The 21,249-nt window shown below is 41.3% G+C and overlaps 1 protein-coding gene across 5 annotated transcripts in view; it reads left to right on the top strand.

Annotated features, from left to right (window-relative positions):
* KCTD20 (potassium channel tetramerization domain containing 20) overlaps positions 1-19,973 on the top strand; it is a 36,006-nt gene extending 16,033 nt beyond the window's left edge. For 2 of the 5 annotated variants that reach the window (XM_069771028.1, XM_069771027.1), the window contains exons 2-8: positions 10,852-11,051; positions 12,338-12,617; positions 13,511-13,613; positions 14,135-14,255; positions 15,220-15,417; positions 15,935-16,045; positions 16,653-19,973. In XM_069771028.1, the coding sequence (XP_069627129.1) occupies positions 10,901-11,051; positions 12,338-12,617; positions 13,511-13,613; positions 14,135-14,255; positions 15,220-15,417; positions 15,935-16,045; positions 16,653-16,945 (1,257 nt within the window). In that variant the 5' untranslated portion in view covers positions 10,852-10,900 and the 3' untranslated portion in view covers positions 16,946-19,973. Of the gene's footprint in view, positions 1-98; positions 118-1,707; positions 1,852-10,851; positions 11,052-12,337; positions 12,618-13,510; positions 13,614-14,134; positions 14,256-15,219; positions 15,418-15,934; positions 16,046-16,652 lie in introns of those variants that run through there. The other 3 variants (XM_069771030.1, XM_069771029.1, XM_009928095.2) reach the window with 3 other exon arrangements.
* Positions 19,974-21,249: the final 1,276 nt, after the last annotated feature.

The raw sequence follows: 21,249 nt of genomic DNA, 5'->3' as shown, positions 1-21,249 counted from the left end.
GGAGTTGTAGCAGATGAGCTGGGAATGAGTGAGCAGTTACTTGTTGGGATCCTTTCCAGAGAAAGAAGGTGGAGTTTTAAGCTGGTCGCAGCCTTTCTAAAATAAGAGTCAAAGCAAGTAGGTGCTTTTTGCTATGGGTGAAACATCAACTAACTTTTTGTAGGAAACCAAACGCTCAGTAAGGAAGGAGAGGAATTTTGTTTTAGTCTGAATATTCTCTCCATGGATATTCTGCTGTAAAATAAACCATTCATATTAAAACTGTTGTATATTTCAAAATATACTGATTAATACAGCGATCCTCCTCTCAAGAGGATCCACACTGGCCAGTTGCTATGCTAAAAGCAAATAGGGTAGTTTAGCCTTTATGGTGCTGCAGGCTGTGTGTTGGTGTTGGGACCCTGTGTTGCAGGCCAGAATCGCAGGTGGTGGGGGCAACAGCTCCAAGTACTGGGCTTCAGACACTGTGCAGTTTCTGTCTCTCCTAAGGCCACTGTGGTGAAGGAGACGGGAGGGGTTTATGATGCGTTCAGCCCCTCAAGAGTGAGCTGAAGTGTTAATTTATACCCTGCTGTCATCTCCTTGGTGATTTGGGGGATGAATGCTCTACTGCATGCTTTGAAAGTGCAACAAGCTGCCTTGATCTTGAGCATTGTGTGCTGTGTGGATTTTCATAGTCCTGAATGATGGCAACCTGCCTCACCTTGTGTGGGACAATATGCCTTAGTGATTAGAGGCTGTTTCTCTTTCTTTAGGTTCCCCCCAACCTCTTTAACAGGCTACAGGTGCTTTATTGCACCTATATCTAGACAGACTAGAGAATTGGGCATTAAAGAATCAAAAGCTTGCCCCCAAACCAAGTGCTTGCAATATATTATATGTATGTACAGTGCAAAGATGAGTTAGTAAATTAGTGAGAACTTTTTTTTATTATGTTGGATTGTATGGTTTGTTTTTAAGATACCTCTTAAGGCATCTTTCATTAATCTATTTAGGTACTATGTACTGTTCAGACTTTAAAGCTTGTTACTACACACATATGCTTTATCACTAGCGTGAGTCAGGATGAAAATAGTTTCCTACTTCTTCAGGTTCTCTTTGCATTAAAATTTATATATTATTCACGATATGTGATACATTTAATTCTATTGTTCTGTGAATCTGTGTTTGGAGCAGTCTCTGAGCAATCCAGATATATCTTAGGGAAAGCATTAAGAACAACAGAATAATAGATAGATTGATTTAATATTTGAACTGATAGAGGGTAACATTTCCAGGTGACGTAAATGTGTAATGCCTCTGCAATGCATCGCGCGGGCATTGACATATCAAAATAACTCACTTTATCCTCAGTTACTGTAAGTTTGTTTGGGCCCAAGTCCAAGGTCTTCTGGACTTGGGAATCTGTGTGCACATGGTTATGTACATATTCAGAAATTCTGGTAGTTAATTCCCTTCTGCCTGCGTAAGGGATGTGTCGCAGATGAGTGGCAGGAGTGTGTTTAAGCATATGGCATCAAGGGTTTAATAAAACTGTGCCTGAACCAGGAATCTGGGGAGAGAGGGATTTGGGGGGGCTTTTGCTGAAAAGAGGAGGCTTAATATAAAGCTATTTGTTACAGTACAGATTTTTTTTAGATTCAAACTTTTCATGAATCAGCTGGGAGGGACGGGACGAGGACTTTTAAGCTGAAATATTTACATGAATCAGACATCTGGGCTTTGGGGGAGTGACCATTGCTGCACAAACAGTTTAAACTCTGTAGCTTTGCTGTGACTTAGTGCTTCCCTCTGTTAAAGAAGGATCTCGGGATATTGGTGTTGGTAGCACTGAGAACACATGAGCCGCCAGTAAGTAAGGAGCTGTGGTGTTTGAGAGGGGGTGCTTGGCAGAGGGTTTGCTCTGGAGTTGCAATAGGAAATGTGGGTGATTATTTCTGTTCAGAAGTTCTGATGTCTGCAGGTATATTGGACTCAGGGTTAGAGCTTTCTCAGAAATACTGTTGTCCTTATGCTTTTTTGTATAGCTTATAATTGAGAAGCTTCACTTCTTGTAGTGTAGATGTCTCAGAAATACTGTTGTCCTTATGCTTTTTTGTATAGCTTATAGTTGAGAAGCTTCACTTCTTGTAGTGTAGATGTAGGAATTGAAATTGTGTGAATTTGAAACCAAGTTAGATTTAACTGCCCAAGAAGAAAAATTGAGAAAGAAAATAGCATTTTAAAATCTAAAGGGGTAAGGCAGGTCTTGCTTTTATGCTTTTTTGAAACATGGGGGTTTTTCTGAAAGCTTTGTAAGTAGTTTTGCAGAAAATGGTGGAACAGAGATCACAGGGCAAAACTCTTATTTCTGCTGCTACTGCTCCTGTTGCAGATTTTCACATAAATATTTGTAGCTTAATCTAACACAGGTGAAGACAGAGTGTAACTCCGAGGTGTCACCTGGCTTAAAACTATTTAGCTCAGTATTGTGTATTTTAACAGGGGAACATTTGTCTGTCCTGTCTCTAGAGAAGAATATCCTGGTTATATTTGCAACAGTTCATCTTTCACCAGAGTTTTTCCCCTTACCCTGATCAGATCTGCGTACTCCATCCTTCTGCCTAGAAAGGAGGTCTATATTCTATATGGGCATGGCCAGCTTTACTTAAATTGCTGACTGAATTTAATCAGATAGCACTAGCAAAGCTGCCATTACTACGGTATTAATAAGGTCTTTATGAGGATCAAATATAAGAACTATAATTTTTCAGATGACTGTCTTTAACCCAATAGTGTGAATAGTGGAAATAGCCTTTATAGGTTGCTTGGTTGTGCTCTTTTAACACTAGTACCTTGAGCCTTACAGGGAGGGAAATAGCCCTAGCAAAGCATTAACCTGTTGTCTTATTCAGAAATTTTGTTCCCTTCCGAGACACCCAATGGTAGGACATTACTGGATGCACTTCATCTATTCCAGTTGATGAGGCAGCCACAGTATAACTTTACTATTTTGGAAAAGCCTATAATAGGTTACTTCAGGTTAATAAATCTCAATGATTTTTCTGCATGTATTAGTCTTCGTGATTATAAGTTGGCAAAATAAATGATGCTGTCAGTGTGGGGTGCTGATGTGTGGGTCAGTGCCATCAGCAATGATGTGAGCTTTCAGCTTGTAAATGAGGCGCTGGCAGTTACGGGAGGACCTGGTGAACCATGGGTCTTAAATCAAGGTGTGGATGTGCAGTGTTAAACCATGAAAACTGTACTCCAGACTGTAGTTTTGAATTGCATTTGTAGAAACAGTGGATTTTTGTTAAGACTCAAGTAAACGAGTAAGTCTGTAAACTTTCCTAACAGTGAAGCTCTATGCACAGAATAGGAGAAAACAATCAAGCATTTCATCAGCCTTCTTGCTGTCTCTTGCCAGAATTTGCAGGCTGTCCTGCATTGCATCAGTCCTGCTGGATGTTATTTTCCACCTATATTTTGAAGCCAGATGGAAAATGATTCCTCTGTATATTGATAGTGTTATTTCATAACAAGCAAAAAGCCTTTTGTAATATGCCTGTGCTAGTTCAGCCTATACATCAGCCTTTTATTGTCTGGATATGTTTGCGTCTATAGCGCAAAATGAAACGAGGATCATTAGTAGGTATGAGAAAAGCATGTTAAAGGCTCCAGGTACATTTTCTATCTGATGCAATCTGGGTGAATGCACTTTTATGTTGTTCTCCTGTGGTACAGGCATATCTACAGGTGCCAGTGAGTGGCCAACCTCAGACCTGTCAAGTGTTATGTTGCCTCGAGCATCCCTTGTTTGATTCAGCCACACCGGGCAGTGCCTGGGGCTCAGACCCTTGTGCTAGAAGGTACACTTGCTCAGGGCAGCCTGGTGACACCAGCTTCCCTGCTTATGTGAGACTTCACGCATGGCCCTTCACCTTCTGGAAGAGGATAAAAACTGATCTAGACAAGTCTTATGGTTAAAAGAGAAGTAGTAATGAGGAACCAGATTTGTACCTGACGACTGGAAAAATGCTTTAAAAAAAAAACAAAGACCAAAAAAACAACCTGCTATGAGAATGAGAGAGCCTCTGAATCTTAAAATCTTTAAAGACTGTAGAATTTGGCCAAAAGCAAGGAGTAGGATTTAAAAGCAGGATGTGTCATTGCTTTGGAATTGCCTTTCTTCTAACGTAAACGCTGCAATACTGATAATGTGGGCCCATCACTCGCTTTTAATTTTTTAGTAGATAAAGAATCGACAGGCTTGTGTTTACTCCCAGCAACTTGTAAAAGGAAAGGTATCTTCTTGCATTTTAAACTCTAGGGGAGTTTTTTATACAATTGATAGTGAAATTGTTTTTTAATAGGCAGGTTTTATACTTACTTTGTCTCTTCCAATTTCCTAATGGTGCTGTGTTTCCCTCTTACTGGGAATGCAGAAGGAAACAAAGCAGAGCATAAGACAGGAGGCTCTGTTGAGACTAGAGCAGGCACCGCCTGGCAGGTTTTTTTCCTGTGCCCTTCTACGCCGTTTCCTTTCCCTACCTTCTCCATTTGATTTTTTTAAAATCTTCAGGGACTCCCAAGTTACAGGTGTGGGAATGAACAGAAGCTGGGGCCAAAATTCCTAGGGTTTGACTTGTCTCATTCATGCAAATTCAAACCTGCTGTTTTCAGTGGATTTCCTTCATATTTACAGAATGAGACCCCAGATCTGTTCTCAATCTTTAATAGAGCAGAAAGCTTTACTTTTTGCCTTTCTTTCTAACGGTTGGATTACTCTCATTCTGCACAGCCCTCTGGTATGCTTCCCTATGACTGGGGAATTTTTATTGCCACTGAACTGAGCTGACAAGCAGTATGGTTATTTTTCTCTTCCTCCTTCTCTCTGGGGAAGTATGCATCTGATGATCAAAAGCAAATAGTTTTTATGAAAATTAGAAAGTTGGATTGCTGCCTACTTGCCAATATGATATTTTTTCATAGCAAGTTTAATCACTGCTTTTTCACTTAACCAAATTCCAAAATCGTATAGGGTGCACAAGAGCAGACCAGCTGAGAGAAGATGAATGTGAGTGGCGAGTACTACATGAGAGAGGCCAGGTTAACTCACTCAGCGTGGTGCAGTCTAGCTGTTTCAGTCCTGTATCTGGCCTCCGACTGACAAATCCACACGTATATGGCACAGCAAAGCCTTGGCCAGCGGATCTCTCCTGGCTGGAGTATCTCTGTGCTGCACTCCCGTTGTGGTTTAGACATACCCTATACTGATTTGCTAATCCTTTCGTACAGGAAATGCTTCTCATTATTTATCTTAAGCCTGTGAGATTTCTCTTTTTCTCTCCAGAGGAGGAATTCAATCATTGCTAATTTGTTTTTCTGCTTTTTATGTTTAGAGACACTTTTGACGTGTTCTGAGGATATCTTTTAGGAAATTAAAGCAAGGCTAAACTTTTTTGAAAGGCATGCAATTATATTAGAAATAAGTCTTGTTCTAAAGTAGTAGACTGTAGAATTAGGTCAGGCACACCCTGCATACGCGTGTTTCCTGCTTGCTCATATTTCTGAGAATAATTGTACATGGGAATGTTTTTGTAGATTTACAGGAGTGTTGTCTCCTTAAAAATGAGTTGTTTCGAGTTTTATTTAAGTCATCGTGGTTACGCTGTGGTTTAGGAAGAGTGGAAGATTGCTAACCATCTGATTCACTCAATCAATGTGCTGGTCTGTCTTCGCCATTCGCAAACCGAATGGTGAAATAAGGTTACTCACTTCTACTATTTTTACTCTCTTACGACTTCCTTCTTGTCATGCCAGATGACAGTGAAGCAGTGCATAAGCTGTCAGATGTTACAGTAAAGGGCTTTACTCTTCAATGGATTTTGACAGCTCAGCTTTTCATGATTTTTCTTTGACATTCTCTGAAGTTCTGCAAACTTAATACCTAAATATTTTATAATGGCTCTTTTGGAAAAAAAAAAAAAAATCCCAAGGGTAAGGATAAGGAACAAGTAATACAATAAAAAATTAGAAACCAGCAAGTCTGTACTGATACTTTTGTTACCTTTTGCTTAATAAAATGACCTACATCTAAATGGGTTTTCTCTACTGGACACGTTACTGTATTTGAGTTTCTTTTCTTTGCACACATCACCTATGTACTGTTTATGTTGGTCTGTACAAGATAAGCCTTCCAGTAGCTGGGTGAGAACTATGTACCTTGGGAAGTGAGTTTGGATGTGCCTCAGATTCGTTAGGGTGGGGAAGGATAATGTGCTGAAGATCCTCCCAGCCTTTTTACATTCCAGTACACTTCCTTCTTTCTCAAGAATTACATAGAACAAGGATCAGCCTCTTTATCTCTGCAAAAGGTTTGTAGCATGACTTGTTTGTGCCAAAGATGCGTTGCTGCTAAAAACTGTTTCCAGTTTGTGTTTAAAAAAAATATTTAAATATCACCTCCATATTTTTCTCTCAACAAAAGTGTTGGCTCTAAACAAGTTTAAATAAAGATGACTTCACCGTGACTATCAGCACGTGGTTTGGAGAACAGAGATGCTTGTTCAGTTGCACAGCTCATTCTTAACATTGTCATGTTCTGGAGGGAGGAGGAACCTACATGCTCCAAGTTAGGCAAAACCAACGGCCAGAGTCAGGTGTGAATTTTGATTTTTGACTGTGATGCTGATTTCCTTTCAAAAAAAAAAATCACAGCCTATTTAGGAGCTCTTTCTCTCATCTTTAGTGCTGAATGTGACACTGGGCTTTTGATATTCATGAGTTCCCAGCTCCCAAAATCCAGCTGTCCACAAGCCATGAGTCTTCAATTCCTCTACAGCCTGGTCCCTACCTGGTCCTTCAGGATCTGGGCATACAAACAAATTACTGAGAAGTGAGCTAAGAAATCAAGGTGCTCATTTACTGTTCATGATCAATTCTGTGGTACCAGCCAATTTATGCTTACCAGAGGGTAGGAACGTGCATGGAAACAGACCTCAGAAGAAAATGGTAACCTGCTAATATTTGTCCTGCTAACCACAGGGTAATTGCTGGTGCATGGCCAGGGAGCTTGAGTACTGAACGTGCTAAAAGTCAGCGTGTAACACTTAGTTAGTGGACGTGATACTTTGGCTGGTCCTGAAGATTATGTCTCTTTTTCTGTGTCCCTGTTTTTTCTCATAAAAGAATTCCCTGCAGTGCTTCCCAGGGCTGTTAGAAGCAATGAGCAGTTAATATTTGTAAAAAGCTTTGAAGATGAATAGTGCTAATTATTATTTATAGGTATCCATTCTCACCACGGGTAGTTCACCTTGATCCTGGGCATGAAAGGAGACCAGGACATTTGTAAACTGGTCAGGCATGAGTGTGGCCTTCTGAAGTCTTTATGTACTAGTTTCCCTACTGGGTTGTATGCGTGATTGCAATATATTTGTCATGTTAAATGACTAGTTTGGATATTTATTTTACCAGCCAGATGTGCTAAAGGAATCCTTACTCATTTACCTCAATTCTGCTGACATGTAATGTGTAGGATTTGGGCATGCCAAGAGGGGACAGAAGACAAGAAAATGCCATTAGCCTGGCCCAAGTTGGATTATCAGCAGGACTGAACGTTCAGCTTCCCATAGATTTAATGAGGAAAGTCAGATCTGATGCTTGTAAGAGCCACCACAACTGCGAAGAGCATCTGTTTCTGAATCTTCCCATCGCTGCAGTTTTTAGCACTTTTCACTGGTGCTAAACTTAGTGTAACAGAAAAGAATGAGCAGAAAGGTGTCAAACACTGGGACTTTTTTCCTAAAAATCCTGCTTAGCAGATTAAGCCGAAAAATGGGGGGAAATGATCAGGGAAAATTCATGTATTGTAGTTCCTGCGTATCTGATGATAGTTCTATAAATAATCTCTGAGATATTGTAGTAGAGGACTCCACTGAATGGCACTCAAGGTCTCTTGAACTGTGCTTTAATTCAGAGCTTAAGGTGATGAACAAAGATTGCAACATTCATCAAACCCAATCTGATGGTTGTGAAAATTCAGTCTGTAGGCGTTTTGTGCTGTTCGACATCACTTGAAAAGGGCTTATAAGGCAGGCCTCTTGTGAAGTTATGGAATGTAAGTGTCCCTTGATAAAGCTGCTGTTTGCCTGGGTATAAACTGCTTATTGATCTGACTCCCTGCCTAAATTCTCCTCTCTGTTAAGTAATGTATTAAATAATCGAGAGACTGTTCAGACAGCGCAAGTGGAGCTTATTGGCGGAACAGCAGCAATGGAGCACTCCTGAAAGAAAGAGGCCTAAGAAGTAAATTTTATGCTTATCAAGTTTTCTTAATAGAGTTCTTGTCAGCTCACAGAGCAAATTCTGTTCCCGAGTGTGTTAGCATCTCAGTTTTATCAGGGAGCTTGTTTCAATACAGAAAAGTTGCAGGGAGGGGGAGAGTTCCTGAGACACAACCCAGTACGCTGTTTGTGTTCTTCCTGACAACTAGCTAGTCTCAACAACGACTCCTCTTTAAGGGCTTTCCCAAGATGATTACATATCCACTCGACAAGGATGGGTTTTTCCCCATCTCAAAACACTTTTGCCTAACTCAATCAAACTGCAGTTTTAAAAAATATGTTTTAGCTTTCTATGCATTTACCAAATTTTAAAGCATTTTGGTCAGAAAGTACAGCATAATTACAATGTTTGGAGTTCACTGAATGTGTTTGAAACCACAATATTAGTTGTATAAAAAGTTTAACATTTGCAGCCTGGAAAACTCAAAATTTTCTCACAATAATTGAAATAGACTGTATGAAATAGGGGAATGGTTGCGTTTTTGTTGCTATGTTTGAAATTATCAATGTATCAATGAAATTATCAATATACAGGATGTGGGTTTGCATATTTGGGGTTACTTTAAAGAGCATTTCCTGCATATTCTGTGTGTTTACTCACTTATATAGTCATTCCTGGGATAGTAGGTTTGTCCTGCAGTTGTATGAGTGGGGCAGTTGGTGCATTGCACATGCAATTGGTATGTTCTGCTTAGATATTGGGGATTCCACACACCCGTGTCCCACTGCCCATGGCCCAAGAGCAGCCTGCTGGCTTTTCTTGCTACCTCTTTGCTGGTCTGACACACGAGAGAAGAGAGTAAAAGGTTGCACAGGTTTATTCAGAGGTAGTTTGTGTTGCCCTTAGCTCAGGCAAAAGGGGATGGATTTGTTCAGATGTGAACAAAAGCAAGGCAGCATTCGCGGGGACTGCTGGGTTTCTGATGGGACAGATGAGGGGTTTTCTCCGGGGTCCAGGCAGTCAGTGCAGTTGGCCCAAGAAAGCAGCCTGGAAAGCGTCAGGAGAGGGAGTTTTCTGAGCCAACATTGGGTATTTGGTGAGAGGCGAGGTGGATAGTGATGCAGTGCACGCTGTTAACTTTGCTGAAACTAAGATGACCCTCACAGGCTCCTCATGTTGCTGTTCCTACCAGCCAGCCAGGGCCTTTAAAAAAGGAAAGAATATAGTAGCTTTTCACATGGCTTTGCTGTTGCCAAAAATCTTCCTTCTGATGAATATCACATGATGCGTAAGCAACAGACTTTCTAAAAATATACAGATATAATAATGCTGGCAACTTAGTATTTGTTTTATGGGACAAGGGGAAGGAATTGTTATTCCTTTTTTAAATTTCTAATTAAGAATTAAATGCTTACACTGACTGCCAGTAATGATGGGCTTGAAACCCACCACTGAACTGCTCATTAAGGCTTTCATCCTCAGCAGGTCCTGACCAGAAAACTCGCCAACTCTTATTTGGCATTTTGTTGTTTTATTAGTGCTGTATTTTATCTGGTTTGTATCTAGCCATGTCTGTGTTCTGCCATGCTTTATAGATGGCACCCGCGGGCCCTGGAGTCTTAATTCATCCAAGAAAAAGACACAGGACAATTGTTCTGCAGGGGGGAAATTGGGAAAATTCATTAATGAGAAAATTGGTGGTTTATGTTTGAAAGAGTGAAAGCAAAACACTTCAAGCCAAGAAAGGAGAGCTGGTTTTTGTCCAAGGCAGTAGCAGGACAAAATACATGCCAAAGAGAGAATGAGGGAAAGGGTCAGTGCTAGGAGATACAAAGGAGTGAAGTGGGTCTTAAGGATAGGAACAGGGAAGAATTTCACTTGAGTGAAATGGCCAAACAGCAAAAATGGAAGATGTCTCTGTGCATATGCTGAAAGAACATGTAAGATTTGAATGGCATTGGTTAAAGCATTGTATGTATCGGTCTGAGCCAGGGTGCAATGGATATAAGGCTGCTGCAGTCATGGCTGGTTTATGTGGCATGAGGATTTGTTGTAGGACTATGTTGGGTTAAATAGTGGGGTGAGCACAATATGATGGGAGGGGGATAAATCAAGGAGGAGGAGGACAAAAAAAAAACCCAAACCAAACAATGACTGGGAGTAGAGAACCTCCTAGTCAGACCTCAGAGTGGTTAAGAGGCAATGCCTGAGCTGTTAACTGGGAAAATGTTGTGTATCAGGGTATTGCCGTGTTACAGAGCTCATTTTGCCAGTGCTGGGAATTGAGAGATATATAAACATTTTTAAAGGGCTTTAGTGGTCTGGATGTCAGACAATTGCCAGGAAGGTATTTGCAGGAACACACATGTGATCTAAAGACATCAGTGGCATTCGACTTACTTTTAAAAAAGCAAAGGTTTGTAGATGAAATAGACCACTGGTTACTTTAAAACCTTTTCCTTCCCCCTTTCCTAGGTTAGTGTAGGGACATGACTAGCATCATAAGCCTCTCTGAAGCCCAGTTTGAGCTTCATTGCTTGGGAGTTTCTTCCAAAACTAACCACCTGGTATTTTCTCTCCTAGCTCTTCTCTTAGGAAACGCAACCAACTCCTCACGTCACGGAGGCCCAGCATGAATGTTAACTGTGCTGGTGGGACAGACTGGTCAAGAAATCTGGACTCCAGTCGCTCTGTGGAAAACGTAACTGTAGCAGTCCATGAGTCAGAAGAAAGTAATGTGGTGCTAGGAGGTCACAGCCCTGCTGCAGTTCCCAGGACTGAGGGTAAGGATAATGTCTTTACCTTATAGTAATCTTTAAGGGAGAATTTTTTTTTTTTTGAGAGGTGTTATGTTTTGGAAAAATTCCAGTATCCCAAGGCAATTTGCACTGGGGAGTGCAGAATGTACGTACCCTGCCTTTGCCAGGCTGTTCTAAAGGACAAAGGTCCACAGCAGAGTTTAGGGTCTTGCTGTCTTGGCAAGATCATCACATCTTGGCCAACTTGCAGCTCTTTCTGAGGTTGTCCCTGAACAGATAAACTGAAGGTAGCTGGACAGTCCTGATGAGCTGTGTGCCCACCATGAACTGGGCATCAAGCACTCCTGGCTTAAACCACCTTTAGTGTGGTGTGTGCTTCTGCTCCAGCTTTCCTGTGAGAGTAGGTGTCAATACCTGGCGTCTGTGGGTCTATATTTCTAGCCTTGTTTAATTCCTGTGCTCCTGCTCTTTACACACTGAATCCATCTTGCTTTAACAAGGAGTATCATCATGGTTGTCATGGTTTAACCCCAGCCAGCAACTAAGCACCACGCAGCTGCTCACTCACTCCCCCCCACCCAGTGGGATGGGGGAGAAAATCGGGAAAAGAAGTAAAACTCGGGGGTTGAGATAAGAACGTTTGAGAAAAGAAGAAACTAATAATGATAATGATAACACTAATAAAATTACAACAGCAATAATAAAAGGATTGGAATGTACAAATGATGCACAGTGCAATTGCTCACCACCTGCCGATCGACACCCAGCTAGTCCCCGAGCAGCGATCCCCCGCCCCCACTCCCCCCAGTTGATATACTAGGTGTGACATCACATGGTATGGAATACCCCGTTGGCCACTTGGGGTCAGGTGCCCTGGCTCTGTCCTGTGCCAACTTCTTGTGCCCTTCCAGCTTTCTCGCTGGCTGGGCATGAGAAGCTGAAAAATCCTTGACTTTAGTCTAAACACTACTTAGCAACAAATGAAAACATCAGTGTTATCAACATTCTTCTCATACTGAACTCAAAACATAGCACCATACCAGCTATTAGGAAGAAAATTAACTCTATCCCAGCTGAAACCAGGACAATGGTTCATTTGGGAAATTTTTTATCCAAAATCCAACTGCTGGGTCAATTTGAAAATGCAGTCTAATTTTATGTCATATAACATTACTCTGACAGTTAGGTATATTGACATCCTTTGTTATTGTATGACTCAGTTTTGTCATTACAGTACTAAGTGTTACTATGACATGATGTTTTCCAATAAATTATATCTTACCTGTGCAATATTCGTTTGTCTCTCTCAGGTTTAGATTCTGAATGCCGACACACTGCTTGTCCAATAAGTCCCCAGATTAGTAGCATGTTGTCTGCTCCTGAAGACACACACAACTGTCATTTCCAAGATGGAAATAAGAGACAGTCAGAATATTTTAATACCCAGGAACGCCATGGATGCTGCACTTTGTCTTCAAGCAGCAATTCGCAAACAGTGGCTCCAGAGAAAGTGACGCTTGTGGTAGACGGCACTCGCTTTGCAGTGAATCCACAGATTTTCACTGCTCACCCTGATACTATGCTGGGAAGGTGGGTAATTTCCACTATTTTCAAGATAGCTCAAGGGGGTCAAATGGTTGCTAAGATGGAACAAACCCCTAATGTTTGTTTTCCAGTCTCATCTATACACACAAGTGAAGCGAGGTTGAGCTCATTCAGAACTTGGCTGTGAGGCCTTGAAGACAAGACCAGATGTAGAGAGAGTTGGTAGTTCTTTCGACAACATTCTCCCTTCATTCCACTTCCTTCAAACAGTATGCACTTTTAGCTAGACATGGTCTGCTTTTGCTTTCTCTGCAAGTGTTTGCCGTGTTTATAAGTACTACATCTGTTCACTGCTGATCAATTTCCTTCCAGAATGGGGAAAATGATAATGCTCCATCCCCCTTCTGCTATTATCTTATAATACTCTCCCATTAAGAGAAGTTACTCAGCTCCCTGTAATGTAGCTTAAAGGTTGGAGCCTACTGATGCAACAAGAAGAACTCATTTTCTGTATTGCCAGCACTTTCACCCATCTCTGACCACAGGGAGACAGGATCTGGTGGATTACTGACCTTTGCACAGGTCGTTGTATAAAACAAGGGATGAAAAGGCGTATGATGGTTATCTTGCATAGCCTCAGTGAAAGGGCTTTATTGCCAGGGTATTTTCCGACCCAGGGTTGAATGATCTGTTCCTTTGAGCTGTGGCTTGTTCCTTACAATACAGTAGCTATAGTGACAGGCAGAGTCCAGCTATAGGAAGACTTAGGTGAGACAGCTCTTGTGCTTATTTACTATGTAAGAGATATGAGTATAGGTTTCAAGTTACTGCATATATGTGTCACTGCTGGTTTTGTTTAACCTCAGTGCACCTACTGGTCTCTAGAATGAATGCATTTAACTACACTTGTGCACTTACATAGATTTTTATCTTTTCAGAATGTTTGGACCAGGAAGAGAATATAATTTCACCAGGCCAAATGAAAAGGGAGAATATGAAATTGCAGAAGGAATTAGCTCAGCTGTGTTCCGGACTGTGCTGGTAAGGAGATTTTTACAGATTGAAAAAAAATGAATCTGTTTGTCACATGTGCAAAACTGAGCCATCTCCCAGGCAGCTGCATACCCCCTCGGACATATTCTTTTATTACTGTTCTGCATTGTGATTTTATTTTTTTTTTAATTATAATAGACTTTGGTATGAGTCATCATTTCAGATATTTGCTCATGTTGCCTTTTACCTTTCTTGTGTCATGCCATTGTAGTTCCTGAGCTGTGTCCTGACCTTGTGTTTGCATATAAATGCATATTACATATGAGATGTTATGAAACCCTATGCCATGGGAAAAGTTTTAACTGGAGCTTACCATTTATCAGACCCAAGAGGATCTGCAATGAGACATAGATTCTCGGACAAGCAGGGCTGGTTTTACTGTTCACAGAGCTATGTATAGCCTCTGTAACTCTCAAATGTTGGTTAACAAAATAAAGAACTAATTAAAAATTATCAGAGTCTAAGCTATTCTTAATTTTTCTCTCCAAAACCTGTCCTTTTATTTGCAGGATTATTACAAAACTGGAATCATTAACTGCCCTGATGGGATTTCCATCCCAGACCTTCGAGACACATGTGATTACCTCTGCATAAACTTTGATTTCAACACAATCAAATGTCAAGATTTAAGTAAGTATGGAGAGAAATCAGCTCTTAGGAGATCATCTGCATGGTGTTGAGCACTCTGATCCTGACTCAGTGCATTGCTTAATCATGTGCTTTAGTTTGAGCACGAAGGTATGGACTCCACTAGGACTGACGTATGCATTGCATTTAAACAGCTTCCTTTTTTGCTGCATCAATCCAAAGTGAAGTGATTGAATCCTCCAGAATGCAGACACCATGCCCAAAAAAGCAAATTGAAATTGTAAAAATTCTAGTCTCTTCTTGTAACAGAGGCTGAGAAGAAGAGCTTGCTGTTACAGCCAAACAAAATGAAGGCTAAAAGCAGGGTTATAATTCCTATCTAAAATGTACCAGAGAATCATGAATAATTTAGGCTTATGGATGATGGGCAGAGCAGGAACCAAAGACACCAAAGTTGGAAAGTAGTAGAGAGTTCCTAGTCATGAAGGGATTGGGAGCAGCTTTTTGGGTATGTATGTTGGCAAAAAAAAGTACTTTTAACATAGGCAAATCTGCGAAAAGCACTATACTGAAATGGGGCATATGGTATTGTAGCACAGGCCTTGGTGTGGAGTTTCCTACCCTGTCCTCTGATCAGTGATCACAGAGAAGGCAGAAAATGTGCTTTCAAGGACAGAGGTTGTTGCTGGAAATTCAAGTTAAGTGTCATAATGAATTAATTATTCAGTCTGTTACTGTTGCGCTGTATTGATTGGACCTTGGTGGTTTTTTTAATGGTAATGTAATGGTTCTAGCATGTAATTTACATTCCATTTGAAATGCAGTCTCATATATGTGATTTTGCCAATTCTGGAGCTGGAGAGTGTTGATGCATCTGAACATATGTTAAGGAGTTTGTCTAAAGAAGAATGCAGGCTGTGCTCTTGAATGTATCTGGAAAATGCAGAGCTGGGACATATTTTCACGCTGTGTAAAAAAGCTCATCATGTGATTTATGTCTCATTAGGTGCTCTGTTACATGAGCTCTCCAATGATGGTGCTCACAAGCAGTTTGATAGCTACCTGGAGGAGCTAATTCTGCCTATAATGGTGGATAGTGCAAGGAAAGGGGAACGTGAATGCCATATTGTCGTGCTGACAGATGAAGACACCGTGGACTGGGATGAAGACCATCCACCTCCAATGGGAGAGGAGTACTCGCAAAGTAAGGGCTCTACCCTGGGGCTCCTGTCTCTGTGTTGAGCACACACCCAGACATGTGGCCATAAGGAAAGGACCTGTTGCCCAAACAGCAGTCTTTCTCCAGGAAGAGATGCTGTCATATGGAGTCCTGTTCTGTACGTTCCTTCTGAACTGGCGACTGCTAGAGGCAGGGTACCTGGCTAGTTAGAGCTTTGGTCTGACCGCCTGCATTGGTAATGACAGCACTCACCGCATCTTTTCCTTTTGTTTGCTGCCTCCCCCTCAGCCTTTTCCCAGCTCCCTAGTGAGTGAATACTCTTTGCTTTACTCTTTGCCATCACCACCCATTCTATCCAGACTGTAATGTGCATCACTACCCTCCCACCAAGGAAGTGCAGCTAACTGCAGTGATGAGAACAGATACCCAAAGTAGTTCTTGGAAACCAGACCTGGTTTTTGGCACCCCCACAGCTGAGCATGTCAAAAATGGGGAGAAGGTCCCTCCTTGTAGATTCTAATCACCCTTTTTATTTCTCAAGTCCTTTACAGTTCCAAGCTGTACAGATTCTTCAAGTACATTGAGAACCGGGATGTTGCAAAAGCTGTGTTAAAGGAACGGGGCCTGAAAAATATTCGCATTGGCATTGAAGGTAAAGTATTTCTTCAGAAAGGAAATTCTACGACAGGTGACTCCATAGTCAGTAAAGCCTGGTTTCCTCTGGACTCTAGGCATTTCCTGTTTTGCTCTGTGTTTTACTAGGCATTTATTTTCATGAAGCTAGTAGAAGCTGGACATGTTCCTTCACCTCTATCATGTTACACTGAAATTGGCTAGGAGGCTCAAAAGTTAAGGGCAAATGAAAGATGTGTGGCATGTGTCAGCAAGCCTTTGTCTCTTTAGGACTGAGTAAACAGGAAACGAGAGTCAAACACTTCTGCCTGCTGATCCAAGCGTTCCCTTAGGGAGCTTAGAGAACATTGTGCTCTGTCCTGGGAGGCTCCTATTTTTGTAGTAGCTATGTTTGTTCACCAAATGGTAATGCTGTGCAGCCATTGATCATATGACTACACACAATGCTGCACCATCTTTCCAGGAGAAAAGAAAGGAAGCCAATAATGTGGCATGTGAGCATTTGTCTGCTAAGTCCCCCCTTTCCCCCATAATCACTCCTGCCTGGCTGTTCTTCTGGGATCCTGTTGTCCCTTTGTGCAAGTCAAAGGGGTGTAGTGCAACTGACTGGCTGTCTGTGTTTTCAGGATATCCCACCTGTAAAGAGAAGGTGAAGAGGAGGCCTGGTGGCCGGTCAGAAGTGATATACAACTATGTTCAACGGCCATTCATCCAGATGTCATGGGAGAAGGAAGAGGGCAAAAGCCGTCATGTTGATTTCCAGTGTGTTCGGAGCAAATCTCTAACAAACCTAGTCACTGTGGGTGATGACGTTTCAGAGGACCATGAGGTTATAATGCATCACCCCCCACAAGTAGATGAACTCGACAGGCTAAATGCACCGTTCTCCCAAATGGCTGTTAATGATCTTCCAGATTAGTTGTGGCTCAGGCTGAATAGTCCTGCTTGATGTTGGAACATCTCAGCATAGTTTCATCCCAGGTGATGGAACACAGACTCCTGCAAGGTGCTTTATCCTCGTTCATGCTCTTACTACATTGTCATATTGCAAGCATGTTAATAAAAAGCCACGCTCCATAGCCTAATTGTGCAATCAAAAGCAACATCTCAAACAAAAAGAAATTGTGCTGTTTGTTTCTACTACAAAGGCTTCCAGATTGGTGGGTGCTGAATATTTTACCTAAACTTCTAAAAGAGGAGCAGAAGTATTTAGAAACGTCTTGTTTGACATCAGAGGAAATTCTGGGCCTGTCAAGACAAAGTTTTCCTTTACCAATAGGCACTTAGCTTGCTTTTGTGATAATCAGTTACAAAGGACTGAACATCAAAGCAGGACAGATGATACTCTTTCATCAACCAGCAGAAATGTAGCACAGTTGTGACAGCAAAATCCTGAGTGTGGAGGAATGACAGCAAAATCCAGAATGTGGAGGAATCTGTTTATACTGCCACCTGGCTTTGCATCCAGCATGTTGTACTGCTGTTCTAGGGAAGGATGAATTAGTTCAATAGGAGGCGTATGCCTGTTCACAGGAATTTCCCATATATACTTCTCCATAGGGTGGAATTACTGTTTTTAGAGATATTGTCTGTTAAGTTCAGTAAAATGAGTAGATCATGGTGGAGGAAAAAGCAAAAAAGAAGAGACACTAGTTGATATTTTACCAACAAAGTAAATCTGTTTGGTAGCTTATTAGATTTAAGAAGCTTTCTAGAGGTGACTGTGCATGCTAAAGACTTTCAGTTGTCTCCTCCATCCCCCTGCTAAGACAAAAGCCAGTGGAGGAGCTCCCAGTACACACAGTCTACTACCTGAGTGAAATGCTTGGTATCATGAGTCTTAGTCAGTCAAAATTTCTGTAGACTCGCCAAGGAGCACTCTACTGTTGCAGTTGTAAATGGCCAGCTATTTTCTTCCCATTTTGGAACAGACTGGACCATTTTGCTGTCAGGCAGGTAAGAAATACCAATAGTAAACCAGCCTTCTGTAGAAAAAAATACACATACCTGGGAACAACTCTCCTTTGCTGCTCTGAATATATTATCCTAATCTGTGGTTAAGGCTCTGTTCATTTTGGATTCAGGGCCAACAAAGCTGTGACTGTAAGTGTAGACACACTCCAGGCTGGTTGAGCTCAGTTAGTTATATTAGAGCCTAGCTGGTCCTGTTCCTGCAGCGTGGAGTTACCTGTAGGCTTGCTTAACCCCCTGATTAGCACACAGTGAGTTCAGTACTGCCACAACCAAGCTGCTACACCAGCCAGAACGGGCCTGCCTTACAAAGCCATCATTTCTGATGGCTCTGTATAGATTTTACGTACACAAAGCAGAGTACTTAAACGTCGTGCTGGTGCAAAGAAAAGCTGAAACCTATTCAAAAAGAAAGAGGGAGAGAACTCCCTTGCAAAGTTGTTAAGTTCGGGTCAGTTCTGCTCTTGCAGTTGACTGCTGTTGAAACCTGTAACACGCATTGAGTTACTTGGTCATACCTGGCAAAATAGAGGTAGGAATCAGTCTACGCCTAGAAGGTTTAATCCTTTGTTGTCAGGATTGCATCATCAAGCAAATCTCTATTATTCTCCATCTGTCTGCAAAGTGTATGGAAGACTTAACATTGAAGATTGCTGTTACTGTTTTGCTGCTAAGGGTGGGGGTTTTTTTCTAAGTGTAAGTAACATGACAATATCAATCACAAATTTTCTTGCAGGTTTTGAGTGTCATTTTAGTGAAGAGTAAAAAAATCTCTGCCAAGGCATATACTTGCCGATATATTTAGTTCCCATTTGTATGGATACATGTTCCATTATTTGCAGTCTTTCTGTTCTTAGCTTCTTTCCTAAGTACAGCAAATAGATTTCTTCTTTTTATAAGTGCCTATGGGAAGATTTCCAAAAGTGCTTCAGGACCTCCTGAGAGTCCCAGGGGTTCAGATGCCCAGGTCCACCTGACTACTTTTGAAAAATCCTCCCTGTGTGTCATTGGATCAGTATAGAGAAGTGTCCTTCAGTATCTGCACAGAGATAGTGTGCAATCACTTTCCATTACTGCTCTAGATGAATTTCTATTTTTATAGTAGAGAAAGGAATACATACGGACCATTAACCTTCCAGCTAAGGGCCAGACCAAACCCATTACCTGCCTTGGTAACGAGCTGTTCCTGTAAGTCAAGCAAAGGCACTGGTGAGACTGTCTGTCCAGCAATGATGGAGCTTGTCCCCAGGCCCTCTGGAATTTTTTTGTGTATTTATTTTTACAGCAGTGTAAGTTTTAAGTAAAAGTGTGTTGGTATTGACCAGCTGACTTGGAATTGGACTTTACACATGTTCTGCTCTAAGGACCTGAAATGTGCATGTTGTTGAGCGCTACCCTACAGGACTGTGTCAAGGCATCGGATGCCAAGCATCTGACTTCAGTGGCACCTTATGGGATCTGACAGCTAAGTACCATATTCAGCCAAAACAAATGCCACCGTTGTCTGTCCCTGAGCTCAGTGTTAGCTAGGCCTCTTGAAGGATTTGGCCAGTTTATTAGAAATAGTGATTGCAGACAGTCAACTGCAACAGGCTGTTGCCTGAGAGCTAAAGACTGTCGATGACTTGTAGGAGCTTGTTGGTACTCTGTGTAATCAGTTGGACCTTCAGCATGGGATGGAGGTATCCAGCTTCTATGATTTCCATGCAGTTTTACCACTCTAAAAAGCCCACTGTAGTTTATTGGCTTTCACAAGTAATTAAAGATAAATTTATTTTTTTTTTTTAGTAGACTGAGTTCCACTGGAACACTAAACCAAATTGAAAAAGTACGCATCTGCTTTTCGTCCTTCTCTCATGGTCACCTACTTCAGGTACATCAAGTTTTGTCTTATTCTAGATACACTGAAGTGTTATCCGTGGTGTGTATGAACTACAGATGTATGGTTTCTTTTCTGTATTAAAGTATAAATTATATGTGGCTTGTTTGGCTCTTTTAAAAATTGTTTTAAATGTGGAGTAGAAGAATGGGCAGGGGATAGATTGCTAGAAGATTTTGTTTCCTTGCTTCATAAAGTGTGGCTTCTGACCTCAAAGCCTTAGTAGTAGTTTTGCATCAGGCAGAGCCTGGTTGATTTGGCAGGAACCTTGTGCAGCAGCTGCACTACTACCATTTGTGCTGAGAGAACCTCAAAGTTTAGCAGCTCAGTGCAGTGATGTTCTAAAAGCAGCACCTAGCACAGGTATGAGATGACACTACTTAACCCACAAAATATGCAGCATCTGTAACAGGCCCTAGTGCTATTTTTGGTTAGTATGCTGTGGAAGATGGTCTCTACTTCTGCTTGTGGAAGAAGACAGCTTTGGAGGAGGTCTGGCTTTTATTTCTATCTTCAGTGTTGGATGCAGTATAAGGATTTTCTTGATGAAGCTTGAGAAAGGCATTAAAGTTTGAACAAGGTGGAATTTAGTGGAATTACTGAAGTGACAACGGGAACTTGTACTCACAAGTGGAGCTGTTGCAAAGGTGAAGCGATGAAGTAAGAACTGCAAGTTGATTTTGGCATGTTACAAACTGGTAGGAAAGAAAATGAAGGGTCATAGCTTTGCTTCCACTGCCACTTGCTCCCTGCTTATTATCCCTTTTAAAAATAGAAAGGGGAAAAGATTAAAAACAACTTGCCCTGAAGCTGGTAAACTGAAGTGACATTTACACAATGCAGACACCTATGCATTCTGCCAGAAAGATTTAATTCTTCTGAAGATCAGCACTGTCTTTCACCTTTAACAGGGTGCTCATTTCTTCATGTCTGCTGTGCATCTTTTGGAAATGCAGCCCATGAGTTTACCATTGCATTCTCATACCTAAGCAGTTGATTCTAAAATCAGTTTCAAGTCTGAAAAAAAAACAACCTGAGAGATTCCAGTTTGTAAACACAAAACATGCTAGCAAAATTGTGTTTACTAAGAGGATTTTATTTACACAACACAATGCAAAGATCATTCCATAAAAAGTTGGCTCCCCCAGCAATACGCAATACACCTGCCAAATTTTACAGTGCAATTTAGTAACAGCTTTTAAATATTTACAGAACACTTTTTCAACTTACAGGTTAAGGCAGAGTCAGGGCACAGTGATAAGAAACACTTAGTGCAGTTTTGTGCTAGGCATGATACAGAGATGAACTGGCAGCATAACTCATGTTCAGATCCATTGGAAATTCAGATTGGAATTACTCCTAGAAGTCCAGCA

This window comes from Haliaeetus albicilla, chromosome 26, assembly GCF_947461875.1.
Source record: "Haliaeetus albicilla chromosome 26, bHalAlb1.1, whole genome shotgun sequence".
NCBI classification, from domain to species: domain Eukaryota; kingdom Metazoa; phylum Chordata; class Aves; order Accipitriformes; family Accipitridae; genus Haliaeetus; species Haliaeetus albicilla.
The sequence above is the reverse complement of the archived record's forward strand: the minus strand, read 5'-3'. Positions and strand labels throughout refer to the sequence as shown.